This window comes from Durio zibethinus, chromosome 11, assembly GCF_047325235.1.
Source record: "Durio zibethinus cultivar Kanyao isolate XHJ-2024 chromosome 11, ASM4732523v1, whole genome shotgun sequence".
Lineage (NCBI taxonomy): Eukaryota > Viridiplantae > Streptophyta > Magnoliopsida > Malvales > Malvaceae > Durio > Durio zibethinus.
Window position 1 is genome coordinate 27,246,913 of NC_143172.1, and position 27,882 is coordinate 27,274,794.

The following is a 27,882-nucleotide window of genomic DNA, read 5'->3' on the forward strand; positions in this document are numbered from 1 at the left end:
TATTTTGGAGAATCCGAGGCCATCTGCATCTTATCAAAGTTTATGGTTCAGACAGTTTACAGTTTGATGAGTCTGAGATGAAGAGAGACCACTCTGGCTGGTTTATGAAGTACAAAGTTGATCTTAATCCAATTGCAGCAACATTTCCTGAGATGACTAAGGGCTATATTGATCCAATAAACTTGCATTCTTATGCATTTTTGGTTTTGCACTTGCCTAATGAAGCCATAAGATACAATTTCGAGGACAATAGTTTTAAAAGCTTCATGATTTTGCTCCACTTTGGACTATAGCTGAGGGCCATAGATCTCGTTGGAATTCGAATGTTTTGATGCTTATCAATTCTATGTTGGAAAATTTTGAAGTCCAATTATTGTTTTCGACTACTAAAAGTTTTTGTAGCTGTTTGGTATGGCTCAGTTTCTGAGAAAATGTAACCAGTGATTGGCGTTTGATTAGTAAAATATGATATTTGATTGGTATTGACAAATTTCTTTGATCAACTGAAAGCGGTCCAATCTGAAATTTCTGAGTTGCTGACATGAAAGTGCTCAATAATTTCATAGCCAATTTAACCAGGTTTCCCTTGAAAATTGTAAAGGAATAATTTAATTGGTCAAAATATTACATAAGATTTGAGTCCAACATTTCTTGCCAAAGAAAACACTGGTAACGAGGCAGATGGGTGGCTTGTCATCCAAACAAAACTGCGTCTATTGAGCCAAATCTTTTCTTTGTATTATAACGTGTCAGATAAACTTTTAGCTGATGTTAGGTCCCCATTTTCATATTAACTCGATTGCTGAAATTTATGCCGGTTTTCATGTAAGAAACTCATGGTCAAATGATGCTATGAATGGTAAGGCTTTTTTTTTTTTTTAATGCATACCAAGTTGCTATGTAATCCTCCAAGAATTGCTTGGCAATTGCAGAACAACTTACGATGACTTTTTGTCGCGCTAAACATATCCATAAGAAACCAAGTCAGACAGCATATAAATGATATTGTGAGAATTTCTACGTCTACTACTTCTGAAGCTGTATCAGAAATGATCTCCATGGAAATACAACATGTTTCAAATTCAAGTACCAAATCAGCTGAAATGATAGGCAACAACGACGATATTCTCATTAACATTCTTGTTCGTCTCCCATTAAAATCTCTCCTGAGATTCAGAAACGTGTCAAAACACTGGCTCTCTCTGATTTCTAGCCCCTACTTCTGCCTCTGCCTTAATGAGAGATCAATATTTCCCTCTGCCCTCTTATTGCGGAAGTCGGCTTCTTCAAACAAGCCCGAATTCTACTTCCTTTGGCTAGATGGAAAGCCGGTTCACGAACCATTGATTAGATCTCTCACTTTTATTGATGACTCTGCAGGCATCAAGATTTCACAATCTTGCAATGGCTTGTTGTTGTGCTGCAGCAACAGCAGGAATGGAGAACCCAACCGGAACTACTACATTTACAATCCTACAACCAACCAATACACTACCCTTCCCAAGCCTGGTAACAGAATCCCAAACACCATTTTTGGTGTTATTTTAGCTTTTGATCCCTCGAAATCGCCCCACTACAAAGTTGTTTTTGTTCGGAGTTCAAAGACTTCCCCTGATCTGTATCAGTTGGAGATATACTCATCTGAAACTCACCTTTGGAGTTTCTCTAGGGAAATTCCAAAGTTTAAGTACCGTCAAGGGGTCTATTGTTCTGGTGCCATTCACTGGATTAGCAACTATGAGTCTTTGCTATGTTTTGATGTTGATCAAGAAAGGTTTCAAGAGATGCCAATGCCTGAAATTCCTGATGATTGGAACCAAAGCTTCAAGTGCAGATACTTCAGGGAATTCGGAGGCCGCCTGCATCTTATTTCTACAAATGGCAGGCACAGTACCAGGCAGTTTGATGTTTATGAGATGGAAAAAGACTCTTCTAGGTGGTTTGTGAAGTACCAAGTCGACCTCAATGCACTTATATCGACATATCCCGAGATGACTCGTAGCAACTCTCACCCAGCAGATTGGGATTATCATGCATTTAGAGTTCTAGCTGTCGTTTGCAAAGAAAGGGAAGGGTCATTCATGGTGTTACATATACCTGGTAAGATCATCTCTTACAGTTTCAAAGATAAAACTTCAACTTTGCTCCATGATTTTGCTCCTGGTTGCACAGCCATTGACGGTTGTATAGTGTTCAAAGAAGACGATGCTTATCCCTATACTGGAACTTTCGCCATTGTATGAAGTTAGATTTCAGAAAGCTTTTTGTTTCCAGCTAACTGGAGGTCTGCCTTTCTTTTTTCAATTTCTGCTTTTTTTTGTTGTTCTGTATTTTAATTAAATTATATATGTAAATATGGTTGAATTTCAGGGCTAACTGTTTTACCAATCAGTGCATGATTAATAATCAGTTTTTACTAGCAAATATGCCAACTACAACTTTAAATCACTTTCACTAGCTATGTGAAATTCAGAGTGAAAAAAATGTTTCTATTCAATGGATAGATCAGAAGAAGCACTTTATCAACAAAAGTCAAAGATACTTGTGGGAGATGAAGATGATGCTCTTTACCGGTGTTTGCGGCACTTATTTTGCGAAGGTACTCAAAGGATTTATGCTTGATGCAAAATAAAAAAGTTGATATTCCAAAAAAGACAGATATTGAAAGGTCACAAGCTGAGACAAAATTGTTAAAGCTGTGAATGCAAACTGGCAAAACATAAAAAAGTGAGTCCAGCTTGACTTCTTCAAACCACAAGCAACCAAAAAAACTGACAAATCTGAATCTAATGCTATATATATTTCTAATATGTTGGAACAACCAAAGGCTGCTTGTACAGAACAATGTGTTTTGCACATAGGCATTAACCATTTGAGCCAAGGCAACTTGCAGATTGTCTTATTGTTTGGTTAGAAAAGGAATCCGCAAAATTTTATATCTAACAAATGTGACAATCTAAAAAGGTGGTTGTAGCCTTTTCGGGTAAAAGTTGAATGAATCTCCATCACGGCTCAACTATATATTCTGCTTTTCCAATCAGATTCATTTTCACCTGCCCAGCACCTATTGGTCATTAACTTCTGTTCCAGCTAAAGAATAGGAAAACTACAACACACACAAATACGCAATAAAAAATTCGATTGAATGTAAATTAGCCTATAGAGCTAGTTGAATACACAATTAGGATATGAGTTTATCAATGAGACCATATTTTTTTATATAAATAAAATGGGGAAAATCTAGTCAACTATCACAATGACAATGGTGTTGCTGTCCTATGAAAGAGCCAAAGAATGAACTAGCCAACAACATGGGATTAAATATTTGTGTCCACCATATCATTCTTGGAAAGGTTGGAAACTAACCTGAAGAACATGGGGACTGACCAGAAATCACCCATAGTAGCTGACAAACTCCTAGCTTCATTCCAACATTTCTGTTGCTCTTGGCACCACTTCAACAAACTGAAATATCTTCACTTGATGGTTAAAGGTCATTACCCAAAAATCCAAAGACATCTAACTATGCGGATATTAGGAGTGGTATAACATTTTTTGCAAGATTACATGCCTTTGTCTCTCTTAACAGGCACCGGTTTGTCATATGATAAAGAAATTCAGCAATCTGACAAAACCAACTGCAAATTCTACAATCCTCGTTGGATGGCTGGAACTTACACTTTTGCTTCATGGGAGCACCCTGAGAAGAAACTTTCTCCATAAATGTCAACATCACCAATTATAAAACCCTTGTCATGTAGCAAATATTCAACCTTTTTGCTTCAAGACATTACCCATTTATGCTATTCCGATACACATCAATGTTGTTATTGTCACCACTATTACTGTGACTGTCAAAGGCGATCATCGAAATCTAAATTTAGAAATTTAGCATGACACCAATAGAATAATGAACCACTACCATTGCCACTGCTTATATTTCTGCAAAATGCACCAGTTCCTACTTTCCAATTTCTTCAAGCTTCAAGAGTACTTGTCTGCTATTGGGTCTAAGAGAAGGAGAAGGAGAACAACAAGCCATGGCAAGCTGAAAGAATTTAAGAATGGATTCTTCAGTAACTGGATTTCCCTGATCATTGCTATTCCTCAGAAGTATGTCTGGATGATACAGATCGCTAATTCGATGATCAATAACTGCATTTCGCATAAAGTTTGGCAGATAAAAATCCTCATCAGGTGTTGGCTTTTCATTTATTGGTTCCTTTCCTGAAATTAGTTCAAGAAAGATCACCCCAAGACTGTATATATCAGTCTCTTCACTTGCATCCCTCATTTTGATTAGCTCAGGAGCTTTATAGCCCTCAACTGCTGAAGCTTCAAGCATTTCTTGGCCAGAAGTAGGATTCAAGAGTAGATATAGTCCAAAATCCGAGACATATGGCTGGTAATTGCGATCCAAAATTATGTTCTTAGACTTAATATTTCCATGGACTATTGGCTTTTGCAATCCAGTGTGCAGATGATCTAATCCTCTGGCCATACCAATGGAAATCCTATAAATTATGGTCCATCTATGAGACTCCCCATTCCCATCTGCCCAAAAGAAACAGTGAATTTCAGTCTCTTACAGATCCTAACTAAAAGTTACCATGAAGAAAAAGAAGATTTTAACTTTTACTTTGCTATTCCAATGTGAAGCTAAAGAGTGATTTTGGTTGTTGAAACATTATCAGCTAAGATGGGTAAGAGGGAAGGAAATATAGCAAAGTAAACTCAAATCATCATTCACATGGAGATAGAATTATGGAAAGGTAAGGGAAAAGGACAGAGGTAGGTGCAATGCCGACAGATAAAATTTTGCAGCAAAGAAAGTAATTATGCTAGGCAATATGTATATAGGGGATGTATATTCTACAGACAAAATTAAGTTAATCCACAATCTGATTCCAGGTTAAGACTTCTTGGTAAAGCAACCTGCTTCCTTCAATTAAAGAATAATAAATATAGACCTTTTCTTTACAAAAACCATTGTCTCAAAATTGGAAAATCAAGCTGAAAGACCAAAACTTATGGACAAAAGTTAAACAATTTGGTCATTCTTTTATCATTTTTTTAATTTTGGAAAATGTACAAACATATATAATTAACCCCTCAACCAACCATTTTCAATTTCATAGCGTCATAGAAACAAAACAAAAATGTCAAACCTAAAATTGGAAAAATCAGTACCAAATAAACAACAAGTGAAAGAACCCAGAGTTTGAACTGGAAAGTCATAAACATTTCCATGAGATAGAAAAAAGTTGCAAAAAACAAACGGAAAGCTTTCAATACTCCTTAAATTGAAATCATTAATTTGCTCTACTTCAAATCTAGAATTACAGTGAAGCAATTTAGTTAGTTATTTTTTATGTGAGTTAAATCCTGCATTTTATTAGGCTCCCATGACTGGTTCCTATTACATCAAATTTTCCTTTGAGATTTTCTGCTTTGGGGGAATCAAAAGGAGAACTTTTCCTCCCTTTCTCATAGAAAATGATAAAACTTGACCAAAGAAACAAATAATTAAAAAAAAAAACTTGTTTGAATGAAAGGAGACCAGAGAAATAAATTGAATCTTGAGCTTCAAAAGATATGAAGCTCAAGCCAACTAGGCTAAGTAACTGAATTTAACCTCAGATGTTCAATCAATGTCTTTACTTTTTTTTTCTGCATTTGCTTCCAAACCAAGCACAAAATAAAATGAAACAGAACCGGGGAAAATAAAAAAACTTACCTCTGATTAACTGGGCCAGATTGCCATGCCTGTAAAAAGGATGAACAAGAAGCTTCTCTCCTCTGGACCCAGCATAAAATCCCAAAAGAGGCACCAAATTGGGATGTCTAATGCACCCCAACTGCTGAACCACATCACCAAACTCTTCACCTCTCAAGGTACACACTGGCCTCAAAAAACGAAGCATTCTGACCTTATTGCTCCTCTGCAACAAGGCCTTGTACAAGGTTCCATAGTTGGACTTCCCAATTACTTCACCAGGAGCATCGAGAATGTCACAGATGGTGAGCTCTTCTCCACTACTAAAAGTGACCAAGTCCTCCATTTCTGACTCATCTTCTTCATGCTTCTGCTCTTTGCTTTCTATGTCACCCAGCTGGTAATTTCTAGCTATCCTCTTACGGTAAAAGAAGATGACAAGTATGAGAACGAACAAGAAAGCTGCTAAAGATAATGCGAGAACAAGTTTTAACATGTGGGTGTTTTTCATTGCATCAAAATTTCAAGTTTTTTAAGGTTTTTACAAAGAACGTTCGCAGCTTGCTAGAGAATATTGAAGATCCAGGTAATGCAGTGTCTAGATATCGAAAATAGAAAGTTGGGTTTTTTTCGGTGGAAATTTCTTTTGTTAGGGACAGGGTGGATATAGAAGACAAGAAAGTATATATAGATTTGAAACTTTGTGTTTTGTGGGGGATTGTGGAACTATTTTTGAGGACAAAAATTTAACTCAAAAAGACAATTTGGATTGAGAAATAGAAATAGAGAGAAGAGAGGGGCTGCTAATGCATCTGCAGAGTCAAAAAATGGTGGCAGAAGAGAGAGCAACTGCCATGTGAAAGCTTTATTATCTTATTTTTGTCAGCCTGTTGTTGTAAAATTAGCTCAACTGCCCCATATGCCATTGTTGCTCTTCAAAGTTTTACTGTAAAACTTGTTGTATTGGTTTTTCAATGGAGTCTTATGTATTAATAATGCACCATGAATATACTTTTATTAGTAATATTAAACATGCAATAACTATAATAAATGTACACTTTAGTTGCAACTTACAACACTATTAGATAATTAAGATAATGGCAATACAAATAGTTTGGCAAATAATTCAAATTAGAGGTTAAAAAAAAAATTTTGTTTGGATCATTTACCTCCAATCTTCTTGCTGATAAACTTAAAAGCAGCAAAATAGCCTTGCATTAGCCTAAACTTTGAAGGGCCCTTTACCCTATTTAAAAGGGTAGCTTAGATTATTGGGTTCTTTTGGGATATAAGGACCCTTGAAATCACAATTTAAAAATTAAAAAAAAAAAAACTATAAATGTTAATATCTGAATTAAATATAAAATTTTCCCCTTTGTTACCTACAAAAGCGGCTTTCAATAAATTTTTTTTAGCATTTCTTTCTAAAAATTGAAAAGCAAAAGATGTGACTGGGATTGTAAAAGGGAAATGGAAACGTAGGGCTTAAAATGCTGGACCATACCTTACTTTTCTTCAAATACTTTGATTGATATGCTTAAAAAAAAATTGAATGTCAGAATTTCATAATCTACACCAGTAACTTTATTTTTTAAAAATAAAATAGAATTCATTTTTTTAATTTTTAATTTTTTAAAACATAAACAAAAAATTATGAAAAATTATGTTTCCTTTTTTTAAAAAATAAGAATAATAAATGTAGGAAAGGTTTCTTTATAAAAAATTTTTATCTATCTTTAAAGTTTTATCATATTATTTATTAAATTAAAAAAATTATATATATAATTTTTTTAAAATCCGTAATCTCATATTTAAATGATATGTGATATAAAAAATAGTCAAAAAAATTTATTTTGTTATCGGAAGAAATAGTAGTCTAATTGACTAAATTTTATACACTTTCAACTTTCCTTTTTTTTTCAACTATTATTTGGGTAAAGATCCTTTTCCTTTTGTTTTTTTTTATCCACCAAAAATTCAAACCTAGAATGATTTTATTCCGTTGGTGGCCCATTTCCATATTGGTTATAAAAATTAAAACTCTCAATTGCACTGGGGACCAAAGGTGGTCCATAATTTTTTTATTGCCTTCTGAGTCACCTTTGTCCAATTATCTTGTCCAAAAATCACCATCAAGTGGATAATTCATCACCACAAATTCAACTATAAAAGAAAATAAAATTGAAAATGTTAAAATTTTAATTTTTAATTTTAATAATCAAAATTTAATTTCTAATAATTTAAAATAAAAAATTAAAACATTAATTTGATCCTTTTACAATTGTAAAAAATAATGATAACATCAATTTAACTAGAATGTAATGATGATGCCAATTATAAAAAATTTAAGGTAATTAAAAGGTTGTGCTATAAAATTTTTAATTTAAATAATTCATGCAAAATAATTTCATGTGTTTTAATATCATATTTATTACATTTTAAATAAAAATAACGACAAATACAAATATATATTAAGATTAATTTAGTTGATAAGATAATTATTTTTTTTATCAATGCGATTTGATTTTTATAAGAGTCACTTTGGAAATAAAATTTTAAACACATAACAATATAAAAATGTGGATTTTAAAATCGATGTAGAAAAAAAAATTAGTCTCAAATAATTTTTATTGATATCATAATTGTATTAAAAAAATAATGCAAAAAGATTATTTTATAAATTTTATATTTTTCTTATTATGTCAATGTAATCAAATAGTGTGGCCATGCAATGAAAACTTATAGATGAAAACTTAATTGAGCTTGTTATACCTTTAAAGCATGATTTTATGAAGTTATTTTAATTGAAAATAAAATAAAAATACTCGGAATTTTGGAAAAGTTGTAAACATTTTTGCGGCTATATATAAATTGAAACTGACACGTGTAAACGTAATGGAACGCCTAGACTTTGAAGAGGTGATGTGTATATAGTTAGTTGGTGGTAGTTGAGTCAGACATCAGAATGTAAATCAAAGGCGCAGATTGATGAGTAGTTTTGGGACCCACATATAGTCAAGATAGGATAGCCTGGAAAATCATACCATATGAAAATAATATAAAAAATATAAAAATAATATGATTTAAAATTTAATAAAAATTATATATAAATTTAATAAAATAAAATTTATGTGTTTTATATATTTTTTATTAATATAAATTATAATAAATAATTTTTATATAAAATATAATATAAATATATAAATAATTAAAATTTTATTTGATATCAGTGCAAAACAAAACAGCAGTTGTGATTTTACTGAAAATTAGGATGATAATTTCATTATTAATTTAACTATGTAGATTGGAGTTTTGTCGAGTGATATGATTAAAAATAGTGAAAACAATATGATTAAAAAAATGTAGTAGCACATGTGCTTAATGGGACATTATAATTCTCTTCAACAATTAAGGAAACCTTCCAAATCCGACTCATATTTTGTTTAGTATTTTCTGTGATCAACGGCACAATTTCATAGAATAACATCACAAGTGGTAAACCCACGCTAAAAAACAAAAAAAAAAAGGGGGGGGGGAGGGAAATTGAATTGTTCAAAAGCTGGTTTGAAATGTCTAATTTTTGTAATTTACTTTGATGAATTTTTATTTTTAATGATTAAAAATTTAATCTGTAATACTCTCAAATATTTAAAAAAATTATATTTTATTAAAAATCACATGGTTTTGATCAAAAACTGTTCAAATATTAAAAATATGATCATTAATATGATATGACCTTACATGATACTAATTTATTATTGTTGCCTTATCAGCAGCGCAGGGCAGCACTCTCCATTAAAACATGCAGCTCCAATGAGAAAAGTAGAAAGTAAATAATACTACAATGATGAAAAAAGAGGATAGAGAAATTTTCGTCTAAGGTTTGGTGGCTTTCAATTATAAATATCAGGCAGGGACCAATGAGCCAACCCCCTTAGTGAATGCTAAAGCAAAGGGTGGCATTGGTGTTAGATGTGGTCCGTCCTGTTGAAATAATGGAGTGGTAGACGCATGCAAGAATCAGCATTGACTTCTGCTAATGCCAAACATCGCATCATTTTCATGGGGAAGGATTAGGAAACTGTGTCTTTAGGTTGAGGTCACTGTCTTAATGGGAAATTTACATTTGATAATTGATGCTATAAGTGAAGTTTGAGGATGAAAATGGAGATCACCATCACCACATACAGAACAGATTGAGGAAATTGATTGAATGAGAGGAAAACAGATTCTAACCCAAGAACAAGATTGATGATGTAAGAATTTTGTTGCACATAAAACAGCAGCTGTCCAGTGTTATCTAGAACTAAATAAAAAATAAAAAAAAGCTGGATATGGAAACAATATAATAGAAAAATTGACAAGAAAAGACACCTAAAGAATGAAAGAAAACAACAGATCTTTAGAGAGAACAGATGATCACTTGCTTCTACTTGTCAACAAATTAGGTAGGAAAACAATGGCGGATTTACATGTATTTATAAGTTAGAAGAATAATTCTAGTCCATCAAAAAAAAAATAATACTTCTGTTAGATGGACAAGAATTATTCAGACATGGTTAATGAAACAAAGGTTAATAGAACTCTAGCCAACAGCTGTGAGGTTGTTTCATATAAAAATATATCAGATTAACATATAAATATATATATATATATATACATACAGACATACATACATTTTAAGGCCTAGTTCTTTTACACTCGGAGATTAGCAATGGCTCAAACGAATCCCAAGGACTTGGCTTGCTTGGAGGCATATATGGGGAGAATTGAACCTAATGTTGTTGAAATGGGAATATAGGATGAATTCTATACCTGTCGACATAGCTGGGGATTTTGTTAAAAAGGAATGAATTATAAAAGAAAGATGGGAAATTGCTCTGAAATAATGCTTAAAGCTTGCATTAATACTTATAATGGAAGTTTGGAACCATTTCAATAAGCAATGTACCTAGCTTCTTCATACAATTGCATTTCTTCATACTGACAAACCTATCTTTTACACCTGAACTGCACATAAAGCTGAAAGAATTTGTAAAAAAATAGTAGATTGTGCAATACTACCAAAGACGACATTTCTAGTAGTGATTAGGCCAAAGAACGTATGGGGAGTAAAAATTCATTGTTTTCCGGACTTCCACTCTGCAATTGCAGAAAGAAGAGTGTAATTTGGTAGCAGATTCTTATTTGACAAAGGTAAGTTTGTCATTGGTGATTTATCATTGCTTTCAAGCCATTTCTCGATTGCTTTTCTGTCGTAAGTGTAACCATCTGCAGCAACACGTGGTTCATCCATTACATCCTGTAAAATACACCAGTTCCAATTAGACAAATGAATTGCAGGATAGAAAAGACAGTGAAAAATGCATTTGCATATACTCAAGCTGATATCCTATTAGATTAGCAATCTTCTAATATAAATCCTTGTTATGTCCTGTTAGAATAGCAGAGATTATATTGGCATACCTTCAATATTGGGCAAATGAAGTGGTTAGGAGGTGCAGACTGCACATGGGAAATTGAAACGCGAGCCCTATTTGCTACTTCCTTCATTCTCTCTAGTACAGGAAGTACTTGATCTTTCAAACCGGGTCTGTCTTTACGACGAAGCTCTGCACAGCTCAGTCCCAATATAACTAATTCCTTTGTTTCTTCAACTGGCCAATTTCCGGCCTCTGAATCTAAAATCCCTTCTAAGTTATCATCATCAATTGCTGTTTCCACCAGATGAGTCAGTGCTATTGCTGGCTTTGCAGTTAGCAACTGCAGTATTACCATCCCAAAAGCATAAACATCGGATTTTGGAGATATCAACCCAGTTCTTTGATACTCAGGATCTATATAGCAGAGTGTTCCAACAGGTCCTGTGTCCTTGTACACGGTGGATGTAGAGGAAGGATCAGCAGTTAGCATCGTGGAGAGTCCAACATCACCAATTTTGCTCACAAAGTTATGATCAAGCAATATGTTTGCTGGCTTTAGATCACGATCAATGATTGGTTCTGGCTTTGAGTTGTGGAGGAAAACAAGAGCCGAGGCTACTTCCCAAGCAATTCTGTATCTCTCAAACCATGGGATGGGTGTGGTATTGCTCTTCCGGAGCAGTCTCTCCTCCAAGCTACCATTCTCCATGTACTCATAAACTAGGCAACCATGATCAGGGCATGCACCAAGAAGGAGAAGCAAATGTGGATGACGAAATTTGCTCAAGATTTCTAGCTGAAACAGAAAAGAAAGACTAAGTATTTAGTTGCAATTTTTTTGGGTGAGATCAACTCAGGATCACATATTGTCCTAAAACAATAGCATTACACTTACACCGGAGGCATAAGGTTGTATGCCATTCACACTAAATCATAACAGGTTTCACTCTGCCCACATTCAGAGAGTGGACACACAATTTTCATTTGATTATTGAAAGACCAAAACATAAGGCATATGAAATTTCACTTCAATTTTCTTTCATTATCTATGAACTATTATGGTTAGGTTTTATCCAAGAAATTTCATACCTCCTGCTGGAATTGCTTAGTTCTACTATTCTCTTTTGAGTGGAGAACTTTCACTGCAGCAGCTGTATGATGGAATTTGCATTTATAGACAGTTCCATATGCTCCCATCCCAACTCTAAGATCTTCTGAGAATGACGATGTAGCAGACACAATCTCTTCCCAAGTGAACATTTGGTATTGCTGGAAGGGACCTGTGAGAGCATTCTTGAGCTTATCTTTTTCTTTAGCATCGTGAAAGGCTTTCATCTCTGCTTCTTGCCTCAGCGAGGCTTCTCTGTCAGCACATTCCTTCACATGCTCAACTTCTCTTCTTGCAGCTTCATGCTTCCCCTTCTCTTCTCTAGCTAATTCTTTAGCTCGCTCCTGCTTAAAACTTATCTCCTTAAGCTTCATTGCTTCCTCTAGCTGCCGTTTGCTTAGAATATTCAACTAACAAAACATAGTGATGAAGCCCATTAGTTTTGACAGTGAGAGAATTGAATAAGTCTGTAAACCCGAATACCCTTTCTTGACTGCACACACTACTAGAGGGTTATTACTTAGTTCTTAAAAAGAGAATTGGACCATAATGTGAAATTCACACTCAATTAGAATACACAGACCATTATATCAGTTAATGTATTCATTATAACTTGACAATATTTTCACTACCATAAAGTTTATGCATTCAGATTAGAAAGTAAAGAAGCTCAGCAGCCACTAGACTTGAAAAATACTCAAAAAAATTCTTGGAAATAAAACATCAGGAAATATGGCTGAAAACTTTGTTGAGGACCAATGATGCTAAATGGCAGCAAAGGTGTGATTTTGTTTGAAGTACCTTGAATTCATTGAAACTTCAACCACAAAGAAAAAAAATGATTAATTTACTCCACAAATAGTTTCAGGAAGAAGGCAAAATTGATATTATCCAACTAACCTTCTGAGATGCATCAATTGTCTCACTTTGAGCTATTGCATACATCCCTCGAACGTGTCTGAGTTCAATTCTCAGTTTTTCGAGCTCAAAGTTAACATTTACCTGCATATATGATTGAAACCAAAACTTAACTACAATAATATGTGTAAGTGTCATATTGACCTCCAAAAATAAACCAAAAGGAACTATGCTTTTCTAGTAAAATCACATTTGTCCTTGCTGAAGCATCTCCTTGAAGTTAAGTTGCAGCTTAATTATCAATAGAAACGCATTTTCACAAATTTGAAGATGGTCATGACAAGTTGCTGAACAAGTGAGTTACTAAGCAGAAATCATTTAAGCACTGCACAAATTCAGGAATTCAGCTAGCATATTTAACTGAGCAACTGATCACACAAATTAATGAAATACCTTATTCCTTTTTCTTTTTTTTTGAGAATGAAATACCTTATTCTTAAGGCTATGATCATGCATAATTTTGCAAATGTTAAAAACTATTGTTAGTAAAAGATCTAATTCCTGAATGAAGAAAAAGCACAATTGAGGTATCAATCTAAGCTATGCCAATTATGATCTCATTGATTGTACCACTCAGATGCATCAGTGCAACCTATTTTTGAACAATAAAGGCATAGCCCACCTGACATTCAGATGATGAATAGTCTGTCAGCACATCTGAGGTAGAAATTTTATCTGATAACCACAATTGTTGATCTGTTGGCAAGCTTATGCAACTAGAAGTGCGACTGACTGCTTGTCTAGTTTCTGAACTGCTAGGACAAGAGCTCATATCATCTGTCACAATGTCAATAGAAAGGCATCTAGAATGGTTGATATCAGGAGATCTAGAGCGGGTGGATTCAAGCAATCTGGACCGGTTAATATCACGAGAACTTGTTCTTGTATGTAAAAATGTCCGATTTATATTTGAAAGTGCCTGACATTGCTGAATTGGCAGGGAAGGAGAACGGAAAGAAGCACAGGATGCCACTGAGCCCAATTCTACAATTACAAAAACAGAAATGGAGGTTGGTTATTGGTTTTACTGACTAAAGGAATGTCACTTGGTGAAGTTTTCTATCACACAAGGAGAGAAAGGCTGCCAGAGGATGAGGCTGAGGATAAATGAAATAGTTTTAATAAAATTCAACACTTAAAATCAAAATGCTTCACTACACAGGTTTTTAAATTTATACTAATACAGGTATGTATTTCTAATCTTAAAATACCGGATCATAAGCAACATTTGCAAAAGGTTAACCAGAGCAGAAAGAACAGGAATGATATATGAGGTTATCTTGCTTAAAGTGCATGGACTGCAGGCAGTTTATATTCTTTACAGTGACTATCCTTTATTTTCGGAGTATATGGCAATTAATCAAATTGGCAAGGAAATAACAGTTTGCATTCTTAATCATCAACTTTTTTTTTTCTTTTTCAAATTGTTAGAGACAACAAAAGTTGCGTTGATGCAAAAAATTTTTCATCCCTTGTTCATATTCTACAACAACTCAACAAGGAAAACAGTCCTTGTTTTCGACAACAAACATTAGCATGCTTATTGTTCCATCATTTGACATTGAGCAGTTGTGTCTCAACTCTCAACCTCTAAGTGAAGTATAAGTACCTGTTTGTGAACTAAAACTGTAACTTGATGAGCTTTTGGAAGAAAAACTTGTTTCACTACTGTCATCCTTAATGCTTCCATTTATCTCCGAATTAGATGGTCGAATAGATGTTAACTTTCCTTTTGAAACAGCATAGACTGTACAAAAGCTCGGAGTGCCAACTGAGATTCTTGAGGACATTTTCTTTTTCTTAAGCTTCCTACAAATATCATCATTTTAACAAGATTATTGGTGAAGCCAGTGCAAAACTCCAAATAGACAGCACATAAGCAAACAGAAATGCAAGATGTTCACTCTCATTTTCCTAAGACAAACAGGAAAAATCTGATATGCTCGCTCAATAATGAAGAAATGAAAAAACTGATCATTTCTAAAAATATGAAAATCAATTTATCTAACCAGTTTTTTATTTTGAACTAGTAGATCCTGGGCAACTGATTCATAGGATTGTCAAAAACTCCCTTGTATCCTACAAGGTTTAGTTGCTTGTTACCTGTTTGGTTGTCAATAACCATAATTTTATATAAGACCCGTTTGCCAGGCTACTAGATCAGTCATGGTCAGCATTGCAATTTCCTTTTTCCACTATGTCGTGAAAATACCTTGTAAACATCCCACGAGATGAAGTGCCTATAACAAGCTTAGTGATAGTGCTCTTGGCAACCTCCTCTGCTATTGCATTTGCCACCTCATCCGATACAATGATTAGAACATCAAGTTGCACCTAGATTCAGATATTAAGCAAATTTAATCCACTTTTTCAGGATACACACACGATAAGATTCAGTAAGAAAAAGAAGGCACCTTTTTTTGAGCACACATTTTCTTGTAAGGAAGAAGCATTTTGTTTGTCTGCCACGCCACTTTCTTCTTATAAGCAGCAGCTACATCATCTCGTACTTGTGAAATTGGTAGGAAGTTTCCCACTAGACGCAATAGGATTTTAGTCAATTAACATTAATTCTCAGTGTTTTATCAGCTTGAAATAGTTTTTCTGAAATTGTTTACCGAGAAATCAACCCTTAAATACTAGTCCACTTTGTAAAAGACATTTCTCCATATGTTTGTCAACATATTGGCAAATTGAAAACATTAGATGGCCAACGAAAAGTTCAAAATTGATAAACAAAATTTTCATTTTGAACACCATTCATACTAATTATGTGCAATTCCAATGACCTCGAACAAATACTTGAGAGACATATCTAAAGGTTATGCACAATTACCAAGTTCTGAAGGGTTATGAAGATACAAGTTAACTTATCATCCCTGAACAGAAATCATCTCTAGGAACCTTGACTTACTTGGTGTAGGAACCGCAGTAATCTTCGGACGCACATGTAACAACTTGAACATGACGTTTTCCTCAGGAATGAATTTATCCAATGCCCATTTGACCATAAACTTGCTTTTTCTACTTCCATTGATGGCTATTCCAATAGTTAAAGTTGGCGAAGGTGGCAACACCAGTTCACCTACTGCTTCTTCTATTTCTTTCTTCTCCATTATTCTGCCACTTCCTTATAAGACCGAATTCTCTGCAGCTTTACAGAAAATACCATGTTAGAATATTTATGAATGGATGGATTGATCAGTTATTCATTGTTCATTAGTAACGGCACCTGACTGGAATATCAGAAAAGAACCTGCAAATTTAGGATTCTTTTGGCATGTCATGGATTGAGAAATATACAAACCATAGTTACATATAAAATTTCTGTTTTCCATTGGAAAACGAAACTAATTTCTGGATTCTAGGATATTAAATTTCCCAACCCGAAACGTAGACTTTGAAACCAAAGGTGCTTAAGCTTTGAAGAACCCGATTGTGGAACTGTCAAAACCAGACATACATGAAAAACTGAACCCAAAACTCAGACAACTGCTAGAAACCCATAAAAGGAATACAAATATCAAATCAAAAGAGAACCTGGAAAACAAAATAAAGTAAACTAAAAACGTACCAACTTCGTCTGCAACTTGAAACCTTCAAGCTACCTCTAGTTCGAAACCCACCATGTTTTTACTTCAAGGTTGGGAGTCAAACCAAGGCAATGAAACAAGTTTAGTTTCCCATATCTATACCAAACTATACTACATGACTATGGTGTTAGCTTTGAAGATGACCCAAAGCAGACTGTCCCCACAAGCACATTCAGATTTCAAAGGCAACTATCCCGTGCAGCATTTACCATTTCTGATAACAACAATTTATGTAATTTTTAATCTGCTTTCAGATTTCAAAGGCAACTGTGCCGTGCAGGATTTACCAGATAAAACAATTTCTGTAATTTTTAATTCGCTATCCAAACTGCTACTTGGGTTGGGTTTAGATTATATGTTTATAAAAGTATCTGTTTGTCCTCTGCGTATACTTTTCAAAGAGAGTGTGTTTTGTTCTTGTTAAGCAGACAGCCAATTATTGGTTGCTTCTAACTAGAATAAATTGCAAAAATTTAGTTTCTTCCTTCCTAGTAAATCATCAAAAATTGATCAAATTTGGTAAGACTTCAAAACGTTTGAGTCGTTGCTGAAGCTGGCATGTTTGTTGGGCATTAAGTTTTCATCTTTAAAGAGTTGTTGATAGAAGAAGTTTCCTAGTACCAAACAGATGGAAACAAATGGCTAAAAAAAAAAATGGCGCTTAATTTCTTGGACCTCTTCCTTCCAAAGTCATTTTCAGTGTGAAATGGTGAAATACAAGCTCACATGAATCTCTCACTCGCCTTTCTTTGAACGGTGAGTTAAAGCTTTGTCATGCAGGAGAGGACATGTGAAAGTGATGCTATCGAACAAAGGACAAAAAGGCAACAAATCCCATCAAACGCGCTTTTCCTTGGAAAAAAAGATTTTGTACGGGTGAAGAAAAGAGATGAAATTGAAGCGAGTAACTTCCTGTTTATTTTGCAGAAAATAATTTTTAAAATTAATTTTTAAACAATATTTATATTTTTTGAATTGAAAATTCTTTTTATTATTTGAATGAATTAATAAAAAATATTTTTTGCTATATAATTATTTTTTGAAAAATTTATTTTTTAAATAATATTAATATAATTATTAAAATATTAAAAAATTATTTATTATTAAAATTATTAAAATTAAAAATAATTATATTTTAATAATATTCAATATTAAAATATTATGTCAATATAAAAAGTAATTAAAATAAAACTATTTATTATTCTTTATATTATTTAATAATATATTATAATATTATTATTCATAATATTTATTAATATATTATATTAATAGAATATTATTTATTATTAATATATTGCTTATTAATATATTATTATAATATTTATTTATTAAATTAATATTATTTAATATAATATTAATAAATAATATTATAATATTTATTTGTAATAATATTTATTGATATAATAATATTTATTTATTAATATAATATTATTTATAAGTAAAATTATATTGAAAAGTATTGATAAATAATTTTACTAATAGATAAATTTTTTTTTAAATGTATTCTCTTTTCAAATTCTTAAGACAATTTTAAAAAAAATATATTATTTTTTATTAATCAGTGAGTCATTAACCAGTTAATTTTTTACTAAACAAATACTTGAACATATGAAAATCGTTTTTGAAAAATCATTTTTTTGAAATAAAATCTTATTATTTTTTTATTTTCTTTTATTATAATAAACTTTGAAGTTGACTTGCTATATTAAATTTTACTATTCTTTTGATGCCTGTTCATGGTGTAAACATTGGCCATACGGTGAGACAGATGAACTTGAGGGATGGTCTCCGACTCTCAGTGGCTTTCTCTTCATTGACAAGACACAAAGATGTTGGTGTTTGAGGAGGATATCGGGAAATATTTGATCTTCTAATGAAAAATCAAACATGTTGTCAGACACAAGATTCATGAACAACTATCCTGGAAAGAAAACCTGACCACTTTTCAAGGGTTGTAGTGTATCAAGGGAAACGATATACTATTGTTTTCTGATCATCATGATGAACACGAAAAAAGAGTCAACCACCTCATGAATCGATTTGCTTGATATGTGTTAGAGAGATCATACAAAGGCTGCAAATGCATCGTAATTCATATCTTAAAAAAGATGCAGAATTATTAGAGGTTAAAATTACAGGATTGCAATTCTTTTAAATATATGACATATATTAAGGCTGCAAATGCATCGTAATTCATGTCTTAAAACCATGCATAAGATATTAGTACACCTTTTACCCCGGAAGGCAACACCATTACCTGAATTGGTCTGCCTTGCTGAACTGTTTGTTTGATTCTGCTGCTCCTGCTCTGATGATGGCGTGCTGTTTGCGTTGGATTACCATTTAGTCGATAGCTTCTTCCTCTCAAAGCGACTCCAGCAGATGGATCACGCTGCACTGGAGAGTTTACCTGGATTCCCTCCCCCCAATAAGCTACTAGTTTGTGACTGGAAAAGCTGATTAAGGACTACAACTGTTCATAACTCAAGTAACATTCTCAACTATGTCTTAAACAATTAGCCAAATCTTCTGTTGCCCCTAGGACTTGTCTTAAAAGAAAGAAAAACGTGCTCAAGACAATTTTATCTCCAGTAGCATATTAAAATTGAGGGAAAAAAGCTCGAGATTTAACATAATTGATTCATATAATTACTCAAAGAAAAAGGCTTTGACATTCGGGTTCAGCAACTTAAAGAATGATGTTGATGCATATATAATTAAACCGAGCAACAAACAAAAGAAAGGATACGCCCAAATAGGAGTCTTGAAAACGTACTTCCCACCAGCAAGAGGATGAAGTACTGTTAAAAAGTAATAAAGATGCCCTGCAACCATCCCAATGATGTCTTCGTTTAAAGAGGCTCCAATTATCAAATCCAAAGCCAGCAATGCCCAAGGTAGATAAAATCCCTGCATGCACATGATCCTACAGTTAGATTCTGATTAATTGACTTTGGAAGAAGAGTTTCTAAAGATATACACTTGAGATAACACCAGAAGTAGATGAGGCTAAGCTGACAAGCAGCAGCCTCCCACTAAAACCGACAATAGGTGGAAAAGTCCAGGGAAAAAAAACTCAAAACCCCTCGTGTGACAAACTATAGGGAGAAAATCAACATACCTTCAATGTCACTACATCATAGATGCTGATTTGCGCATTTGGGAACTCACGGCTCCATACATAGACAATCATGAAAACCAATGAACCTGCCATGAAAGGTGTCCATAGAAATGGAATAGCGGCCATAACCTAGAATCAATCAGAAGCATGGCATTATTTTCATTTTATGTAGGTTATGGTTATAAAATGTAGTTTCTGGGAATTGGGGTTGAATATTGCTGGCTATAGAAATAAAGATCAAAGAAAATAAAAATGGTATGATGATTCATTTAACTATTTCTTTTATTACTCACCAAAAGTGACAGTGCTCCAAAGATTAACATCCAGAGATAGTCTGCTTTTCTGTTGTCAAAGGGCACTTTCTCTAGTAAGACACCATACCTTGCTCTGTGCAATTGAACTCGAAATGTTAAGCAAACATAAACCCCATCTTTCAAAGTAGAGTCTTACATCATGGTGTTGCAAATTTATCTCCCTCCCCTTTCCCTCCTCTGCTCCCCAAATGACCAAAAATGAAAGGAAAAGAAATACTAAAAAACTTCAATTCTCGAAACCATTAAAAGATTCGGAAGAGTCAGCTTCTCATATCATGATAAGACGGATGGCGAAAAAGAGTGAAAATGGCCCAAGGAAGAAGTTGGTAATGAGCCTCCAAACCTGCAGCAGAAGAATAATATCAATGATCAACCACAAAATGCTCTTCTATTTGTAAATTGGATATTATATATATATATATATATATATATATATAAATGTGAACTCTAATGAACGACATAAATACCCTTATAAATTTTAAAAAATAATAAATTTACTTTTAAATTTCTAGCATTATTTATTTATTTAATAATAATTATTTGTCATTAAATGTATAGCTTTCATTAGTTAGTTATTTAAATTTAAATCTAAAAGTGTTAAAAATAAATAATATAAATATCTTTATAAATTTTAAAAAATAACAAATTTATATTTCAATTTCCAGCATTTTTTATTTATTTAATAAAGATTATTTGTCATTAAAAATATAGCTTTTTATTTGTTAGTTATTTAAATTTAAATCAATTAAAAATTTACAAATAAAATTTATATCAAATTAAACTATATTAAAAAATTATTTGTGGGATATGATGGGCCTGTTGTCCAAAATTAAAATTCTTTTGTTAAATTTCATAGGTAATAATTCAATCAAATTAATATAAAACACATTATCATCCTATGGGTTGTGATATACTATGAATTCGTGATATTGAACAAAATATAGATAATTTTTTTTCCTATTTCTCAATTACTAATTGTTTTAGCCTAATTTATTAGAACATAATGTGTATACCCCAAAACATTTAACTTTATCTTAAGTAAAGCATATAATTTTCATTTTAAAGATATAATCTAATTTACTCTTGTTCTTTTTTAATGGCACATATCATGAGTCTTTAAATATATTTATATTTTTTGTTTATTTATTTTAAATTAATTGAAATTAAAGTTCATACAAAATTATAAATTAAATTATAAAAAAATTATTCAAAAACAGTAATACGTGTATTATGGTAAATTTATATGTTTGATTATTTTTATTTTTATGATAAATATAAATTTTTATGTTTAATGATTGAAATGATTGATTATAATATTTCTAATTACTCTATGCAATCACACCTTAACATTATAATGCTTAAATGAATGTTTATTTTATGAACAGAATCTCATGTACCTTTGAATTGTTATTAAACTTAGTTTTTATTTTATCTTCTATAAATTGATTCTATACTACACCTAAGTTAATTTTGGTATATCCTTAATTTTTTATAGTTAATGTCAAATATTTAGTACTTAAGATATTTTTATGAAACCAAAGTCAATATTGCTAAGAAACATTAATCTTGAAGAAATGAAATTATTTTATATATTGTTAGTTGAATTTTTTTTTTTTTATCTTCACAAGCGGGTTAAGAAATTAACACATCACTCATTTTTTTTAATTTATTTTTTTAATATACTCTAAAGCCTAAAATGTATATGTCACGTTGCTAACTTCATTTGTGAAATTTAAAATTTATATTATTAATATATTTTATGATTTTTTCTTGAAAAATATAAATTTATTTTTTTCAATTAAGAATACTCTAACATATTTTTGTGTTTTGATAGTAAAAAATATTGATTAATTGTGTGCATTTTGTTGAATGATCAAAGCTTTGTTAGTTCTCCAAATAATATTAAAAGTGATTTTTTTAATTTGGTATACTCTTATTAATAATACACTACATGCCAATCATGCATATTTAACTAATTCTTCAATTCATAAAGAAAGGAAGACTTATAATTGAACTCATTAATTGCATGATAAAAAATTTGAATTATGAAAATGCGAAATAAAATATATTTACTTATATAGTCTTATAATTAAGATAAAAAATTAACTCAATTGATAAAATTAAATTATATATATATATATAAATAAGATAAATGAATCAATTAATATTTCATATAGATCCTAAGATTACTAAATTAGTCTTTTTATTACTCAATAGGTCAATATATCATAATATATATGAAAATGAAAAAAAAAAAATAGATTATAGATGATAGCAAGAACTTTGATTTTTTTTTCAATTAATGTGTAGAAGGTACTCCATTTGAAATTTAGCCAACTTTACTATATGTAGTTATTTAAATTTTAGCTAAAAATTTATAATAATGACAAACATTTGCATACTTTAGATTTTATAACCTATTTTAAATAGGAAATTTTATAATTAAGAAGATGCTTAATATATATCTATATTATATATAAAATGTGATAATCTATTGAATTATCTCTTCTTATTTTTATTTAATATTTTTTAGCAAATTAAAATATTATCTACTTTTTATTTATTTTTTTATTAAAATATCTTAGTTAAGTCATTCATGCCCCATTTAACATAAGCAATATGGCTGGAAGATTTAAAATAGTTTTTCTATATATGAATATTTTAGTGTTTGTAACACATTTTACCTATTAATGTGTTTTATACAATTAAATTAATTATAGAGGATTTAGTGGTAAATAAATTATAACATAGTAGTAAATGTATAATATTCCCTCTATCTTATTTTTTTGTCTATCTTTTCTTTTTGGGATGTCCCAAAATTTTGTTTATTTTTTGTTTTAAATATCTAAAACTCTTACTTTTTTATATTTTAAATTATTTTTTATGATTTTTTTTTTACTTTTTAACATTAAAAATCATAAAACTTTAATTTTATAAAAAAATTAATTTTAATTTTAAATACATTAAAGTCAAAACTTTTTTTTTAACTTCATAAAAGTCAATACAAGACAAAGAAATAAAGACGGAAAGAGTAATATAGTAGCAAATTATTAATAGTTTTATTGTAAATTAGTGATAATTTAGACAACATTAGTATTAACTTTATATTTAATCAATGATAACTGTATATTAAATTATGAAAAACTTAATAATAAATAAATAATAATTTAGTAGTAAATAATTGATAAGATAATTGTATGCCAATGATAACATAATAATAAATACATAATAATATAGTGGTAAATAATAAATAACTTAATGGTAAATTATTTATACATAATTGTAAATATATAATAATACAATAGTAAATTAAGGATAATTTAATAAAAATAAGTGATAACTTAATAGTAAAGTAATGATGACTTAGGTGTAAATTAATAATAATTTAATAGTAAATAAGATTCAGTTTAATACTTTCTTCATCCCAGTAAAATTGTCACATTTTTATTTTTGTTGGTTAATTTTTTAACTTTAATAACTTCTTATTTTATATTTATTATTGATAAAAATATGAAAACAATATATTTTTAAAACTTTAAATAAAGTGGTTTCTAAATATATGTTTTATAAATTTTGATTTATTAAAATATTTAAAATAATAGATGTCAAAATTAAAAATTTTTAATAAAAAAAAATCAACTGTGACAATTTAACTGGGATAGATAGAGGGAATAGTAATTAATTGACAAATTTAGTGCTAAATCATAAAGAACTTAATAATAAATTAATGATAATTTAGTAGTAAATAATTTAGAACTTAGTACTAATTAATAATTGAAAAATTAAAAGTAAATCAATATAACCTAATAGTAATCATCGATAAATTAACAGTTAATTAGTGATAATTCTGTATAGTAAATTAGTGATAACTTAATAATATATCAATAATAATTTAATAGTAAATAATTGATAACTTAGTAGTAAATCAATAAAATATAATAGTAAATGCATAATAACTTAATAGTAAATCAATTATAACATAATTGTAAATGCAAAATAGTATAGTAGTAAATCAATGATAACTTAATAGAAAAATAAATGATAACTTAATAGTTAATCATTGATAATTTAATAGTAAATCAATGAAAATTTAGTAATAAATTACAAATAACTTAATAGTAAATTTGTTTTAGTTTAATAGTAATTAAATTATAAACTTAGCAGTAAATCATAAATAACTTAGAAATAAATCAATGATAATTTAGTAGTTAATCACTAAAACTCAATAATAAATCAATGACAACATGGTAGCAAATGCATAATAGTATATAGTAAATCATTGATAATTTTATAGTAAATTATTGACAATTTAGTAGTAAATCACTAACAATGTTATAATAAATTATTGATAACTTAGCTGTAAATCAGTAACAATTTAGTATAAATTAATAATGATTTAATTGTAAATTAGTTAATTATTAACAACTTCTTAGTAAACCGTCAATAACTTTATAGTAAATTAGTAATAATTTTATCATAAATTATAGTAAATTAGAAAAACTTTATAATAAAAGTATCTATAACTTAATAGTAAATTATCAATAATTTAGTAATAAATCGTTTATAACTTACTAATAAATCATCTATAACTTAGTGATAAATTAATGATAATTTAGAAGTAATCAGTGATAAGATAGTAATATGTAATTGATAACTTATTTGTTAATTAGTGATAACATTTTTCTATACTTGAAGTTACATGTGATTGAATCTTGGTTACTAGAAAGAGCAAAGCTAGAACTTTCATCATTAGGAACTAGAATAAATCTACCATGTACTTATTCATTAAAAAAATTTAGTAAAAAAAATTCTAAATTTGAATGAAACAATGATGTTATTATATAAAAAAAAATTATCTCATATATTGTAATTTATTGATAAATTAATAGTAAATCATAAATAACTTAGTAGTAATTCAATTGATAACTTGTAGTAAATAATTAATAACTTAACAGCTAATTATTAAAAAGTTAGTAATTGATCAATGGTAATTAGTAAATGCATACTAATATAGTAATAAATCATTGAATTTAGTAGTAAATCACTAATGACATACTAATAAATCATTTATAATTTAGTTGTATATCAATGATAATTTAGTAATAAATTAGTTAATTTTTGATAATTTTATAGTAAATCATTTATAACTTCATAGAAAATTAGTTATAACTTTATAATAAATTATTAATAACTTAGTAATAAATCATTCATAACTTAATAGTAATCATTAATAATTTAATAATAAATAATTAATAACATAATAATAAATTAGTTATAATAATATATCAGTGTTAATTTAGTTATAATTTATTGATAACTTAATGATAAATAAGTTATAATTAAGTTTTAAATCAATGGTAACAATAAATTAATGATAATTTATAATAAATCAATTTTAGCTTAGTAGTAAAGTATGAATAACTTAATAATAAACTATTCATATTTTAATAGTAAATTAGTAATATAATTTAGTAGTAAATTGTTGATAATATATAGTAGTAAATCATTGCTAACTTATTATTATTATTATTTTGTTTTGGTTGAATATTAATATGGAGCTATATTTTTTTAATATGTGTAACATATTTGATTCATTTAAAAATTTATATTTATTGCCATTTAATACTAAGGTATTGAATTACAAATATTTGTGGATATTGTACACATATATAAATGATTAAAACAATATTCATATACCAATTACTATAACAACATAATTTTATTGAAAAAAATAAATTTTTAAAGTGAAAATTTGGAATGACTTTATCTAAATTTGTATGTCATGATTGTCTACTTGATAATAAATTAATAGTAACTAGAGTAATGCTATATCTTTACTAAAAATAAAATTGTTGTGTTATGTGGTCTCCTTTATAAAACTAATAGCAATTATATAAAAAATTATTATCTTTAAAGATATTTTTAAAATGAAAGAAAGAAATAATGAGTCTAAACTTATTAGAAAACACCATAGAAAAATTACGTATAAGTTATTTTTTCAAGTACATAATATTTTAAATTAAAATACTTGATTTAATAATATTAATAATAGTATGAATTCTATAAATTATAATTTTATAATAATATCGGTTAAATGAGGAATTTTTTGTATGACTTATACTAAATATATGATTAAGTATTCGTCAAATAAAGAAATTACTCTATTTTAAATAGAAAAGTGTTCAAATATTAAAAATATATTCATTATCAATTTTAAAGTCAAGATTTAAAACATAGTTTACCTTCTAAATATAATAATATGTTTTGATATTTATCTACAATAGGTCATATCTTATTAATTTTAGAATTCTTATATTTTGTTATTTAATAAACAATAACAATATTAAACCAAATTCATTGAGAAGAGTATTTCAATATTTAAAGAATAACATAAAAATACCATTTGATTATGATAAGATATATCTTTAAGTAAAATGTGTTATTTAAACTTTTATTATAACATATTTTAGTAAGTTATACATATTTGTGGCTTTTTAAGAAACCAATATTCAATATTAAAAGTAGTTTTAGTCAATATCCCTTGTAAATACATAAATAAACATTATTGATGATTACATCGAGATATTAATAATTCTGGATTGCTTCAAATCTTTTTTTTTAGAATATGTTTATGTAATATTTTTTAATTAGTAAAATTCATGTAAGTATGCAATTTTTTACTATAAAATTAAACTACAAAATAATTTATATGATATAATTAAGTACATATCAAAATCAGAGGTAAGTGATCATGAAAAAGAAAATATCATATATTTACTTTATTTCAAGCAACAAAAACTTTATAACAAAAATACTTCAAATCAAAATAAAGAATTTAAATTTTAATTAGCAAATAGATGAAAAACAAGAGTTTAAATGAATTCAACAATAATCGATTGCCTCAAAAATTTATAAAATTGAAAATAAAAATTCATTACAAAAAAAGTTTAAAAAAAAGAGCTTGAGAAAAAGCATAAAATAGAGAATAAAGGAAAGTACAAAATCAGATTTGATTGTGATAGAAGATAATTTTTTGAAAAAATTAAAAAAAAAAGAAAAATATATAAAAAAAATGAATGAAGATAATAATCTAAAAACAAAAGACTTAAAAAAAGTCAAAATAGAGAAAGATTAAATATTTATTTTTTTTTGAAATTTTAATTTAAAATTTTTGTTATATTTATTTTTTTTCAAACTTAAATTTATATTTTCAATTTAATTTAGTATGATGATAGTTATTTTAATTTAATTACTATAAAAGTAATAAAATTATTTTATTATATTAAAATTATAATTTGGTTAATAATTACGTGCATAACAGGTGAAAGAAAATTAGTATATATAAAGCTAACAAGTTAACCGGGAAACGTTTAAATACATCTTGGTAGGAGAGTGCTATGTTCCAGGGATTATAAAGAGACTAAGATGCAAAGCGGATGTGGTCATCAGACAGGCCACTCCATAGAACTTGGTCACAGGCGGTAAAGATTGATAATATCTGATCAAATTTGAAACTTAAAACAATTAGAGCAAAATTACAAAACTGATCAAATATTCAGGAATCGTTAAAGTAAATTGTATCATGATAAAAACATGTAATCCAGACAAAGGGAGGAAGGTTACTGTGCTGGTGTAGACATTGCAAGAACTTAGAGCCTTTGGTTGTGCAAGAGTGAAAGATCATATGTT

General features: G+C 29.5%; 3 protein-coding genes and 1 pseudogene across 10 annotated transcripts; 1 reads left to right on the forward strand and 3 right to left on the reverse strand.

Annotated features, from left to right (window-relative positions):
* Nucleotides 1-683: 683 nt before the first annotated feature.
* LOC111290343 (F-box protein At5g07610-like) lies at nt 684-2,493 on the forward strand. Its single transcript, XM_089768643.1, has one exon. The coding sequence runs from the start codon at nt 1,050-1,052 to the stop codon at nt 2,241-2,243; it is 1,194 nt and encodes a 397-aa protein (XP_089624769.1). The 5' UTR covers nt 684-1,049; the 3' UTR covers nt 2,244-2,493.
* Nucleotides 2,494-2,681: 188 nt separating this feature from the next.
* Nucleotides 2,682-6,770, reverse strand: LOC111290589 (putative kinase-like protein TMKL1). 3 transcript variants are annotated; one of them, XR_016346620.1, is made up of 3 exons: nt 5,738-6,770; nt 3,367-4,554; nt 2,682-3,053 (listed from the first exon to the last, which is right to left on the reverse strand). XR_016346620.1 is itself a non-coding variant. In XM_022881960.2 (2 exons), the coding sequence occupies exons 1-2, from the start codon at nt 6,225-6,227 to the stop codon at nt 3,962-3,964; spliced, it is 1,083 nt and encodes a 360-aa protein (XP_022737695.2). In that variant the 5' UTR covers nt 6,228-6,770; the 3' UTR covers nt 3,085-3,961. The 3 variants fall into 3 exon arrangements, 1 of the variants encoding a protein (XP_022737695.2); XR_016346621.1 differs by having other exon boundaries at nt 2,682-3,064; XM_022881960.2 differs by lacking the exon at nt 2,682-3,053 and having other exon boundaries at nt 3,085-4,554.
* Nucleotides 6,771-10,591: 3,821 nt separating this feature from the next.
* On the reverse strand, nt 10,592-17,546 carry LOC111291163 (U-box domain-containing protein 35-like). Of its 5 annotated transcripts, XM_089768647.1 has the most exons (11): nt 16,740-16,840; nt 16,398-16,609; nt 16,080-16,313; nt 15,580-15,701; nt 15,378-15,499; nt 14,775-14,974; nt 13,788-14,149; nt 13,148-13,249; nt 12,229-12,657; nt 11,183-11,935; nt 10,592-11,018 (listed from the first exon to the last, which is right to left on the reverse strand). In XM_089768647.1, the coding sequence occupies exons 3-11, from the start codon at nt 16,279-16,281 to the stop codon at nt 10,836-10,838; spliced, it is 2,475 nt and encodes an 824-aa protein (XP_089624773.1). In that variant the 5' UTR covers nt 16,282-16,313; nt 16,398-16,609; nt 16,740-16,840; the 3' UTR covers nt 10,592-10,835. The 5 variants fall into 5 exon arrangements, with proteins under 5 accessions (XP_089624773.1, XP_089624771.1, XP_089624775.1 ...); XM_089768645.1 differs by lacking the exon at nt 16,398-16,609 and having other exon boundaries at nt 16,740-17,546; XM_089768649.1 differs by lacking the exon at nt 16,398-16,609 and having other exon boundaries at nt 15,269-15,499; nt 16,740-17,456.
* A 1,035-nt stretch (nt 17,547-18,581) lies between these two features.
* Nucleotides 18,582-27,833, reverse strand: LOC111290345 (derlin-1.1-like; annotated as a pseudogene). Its single transcript, XR_016346622.1, has 7 exons — nt 27,817-27,833; nt 27,554-27,691; nt 20,468-20,536; nt 20,173-20,268; nt 19,880-20,008; nt 19,508-19,668; nt 18,582-19,205 (listed from the first exon to the last, which is right to left on the reverse strand). The product of XR_016346622.1 is annotated as a derlin-1.1-like (transcript).
* Between the last annotated feature and the right edge of the window lie 49 nt (nt 27,834-27,882).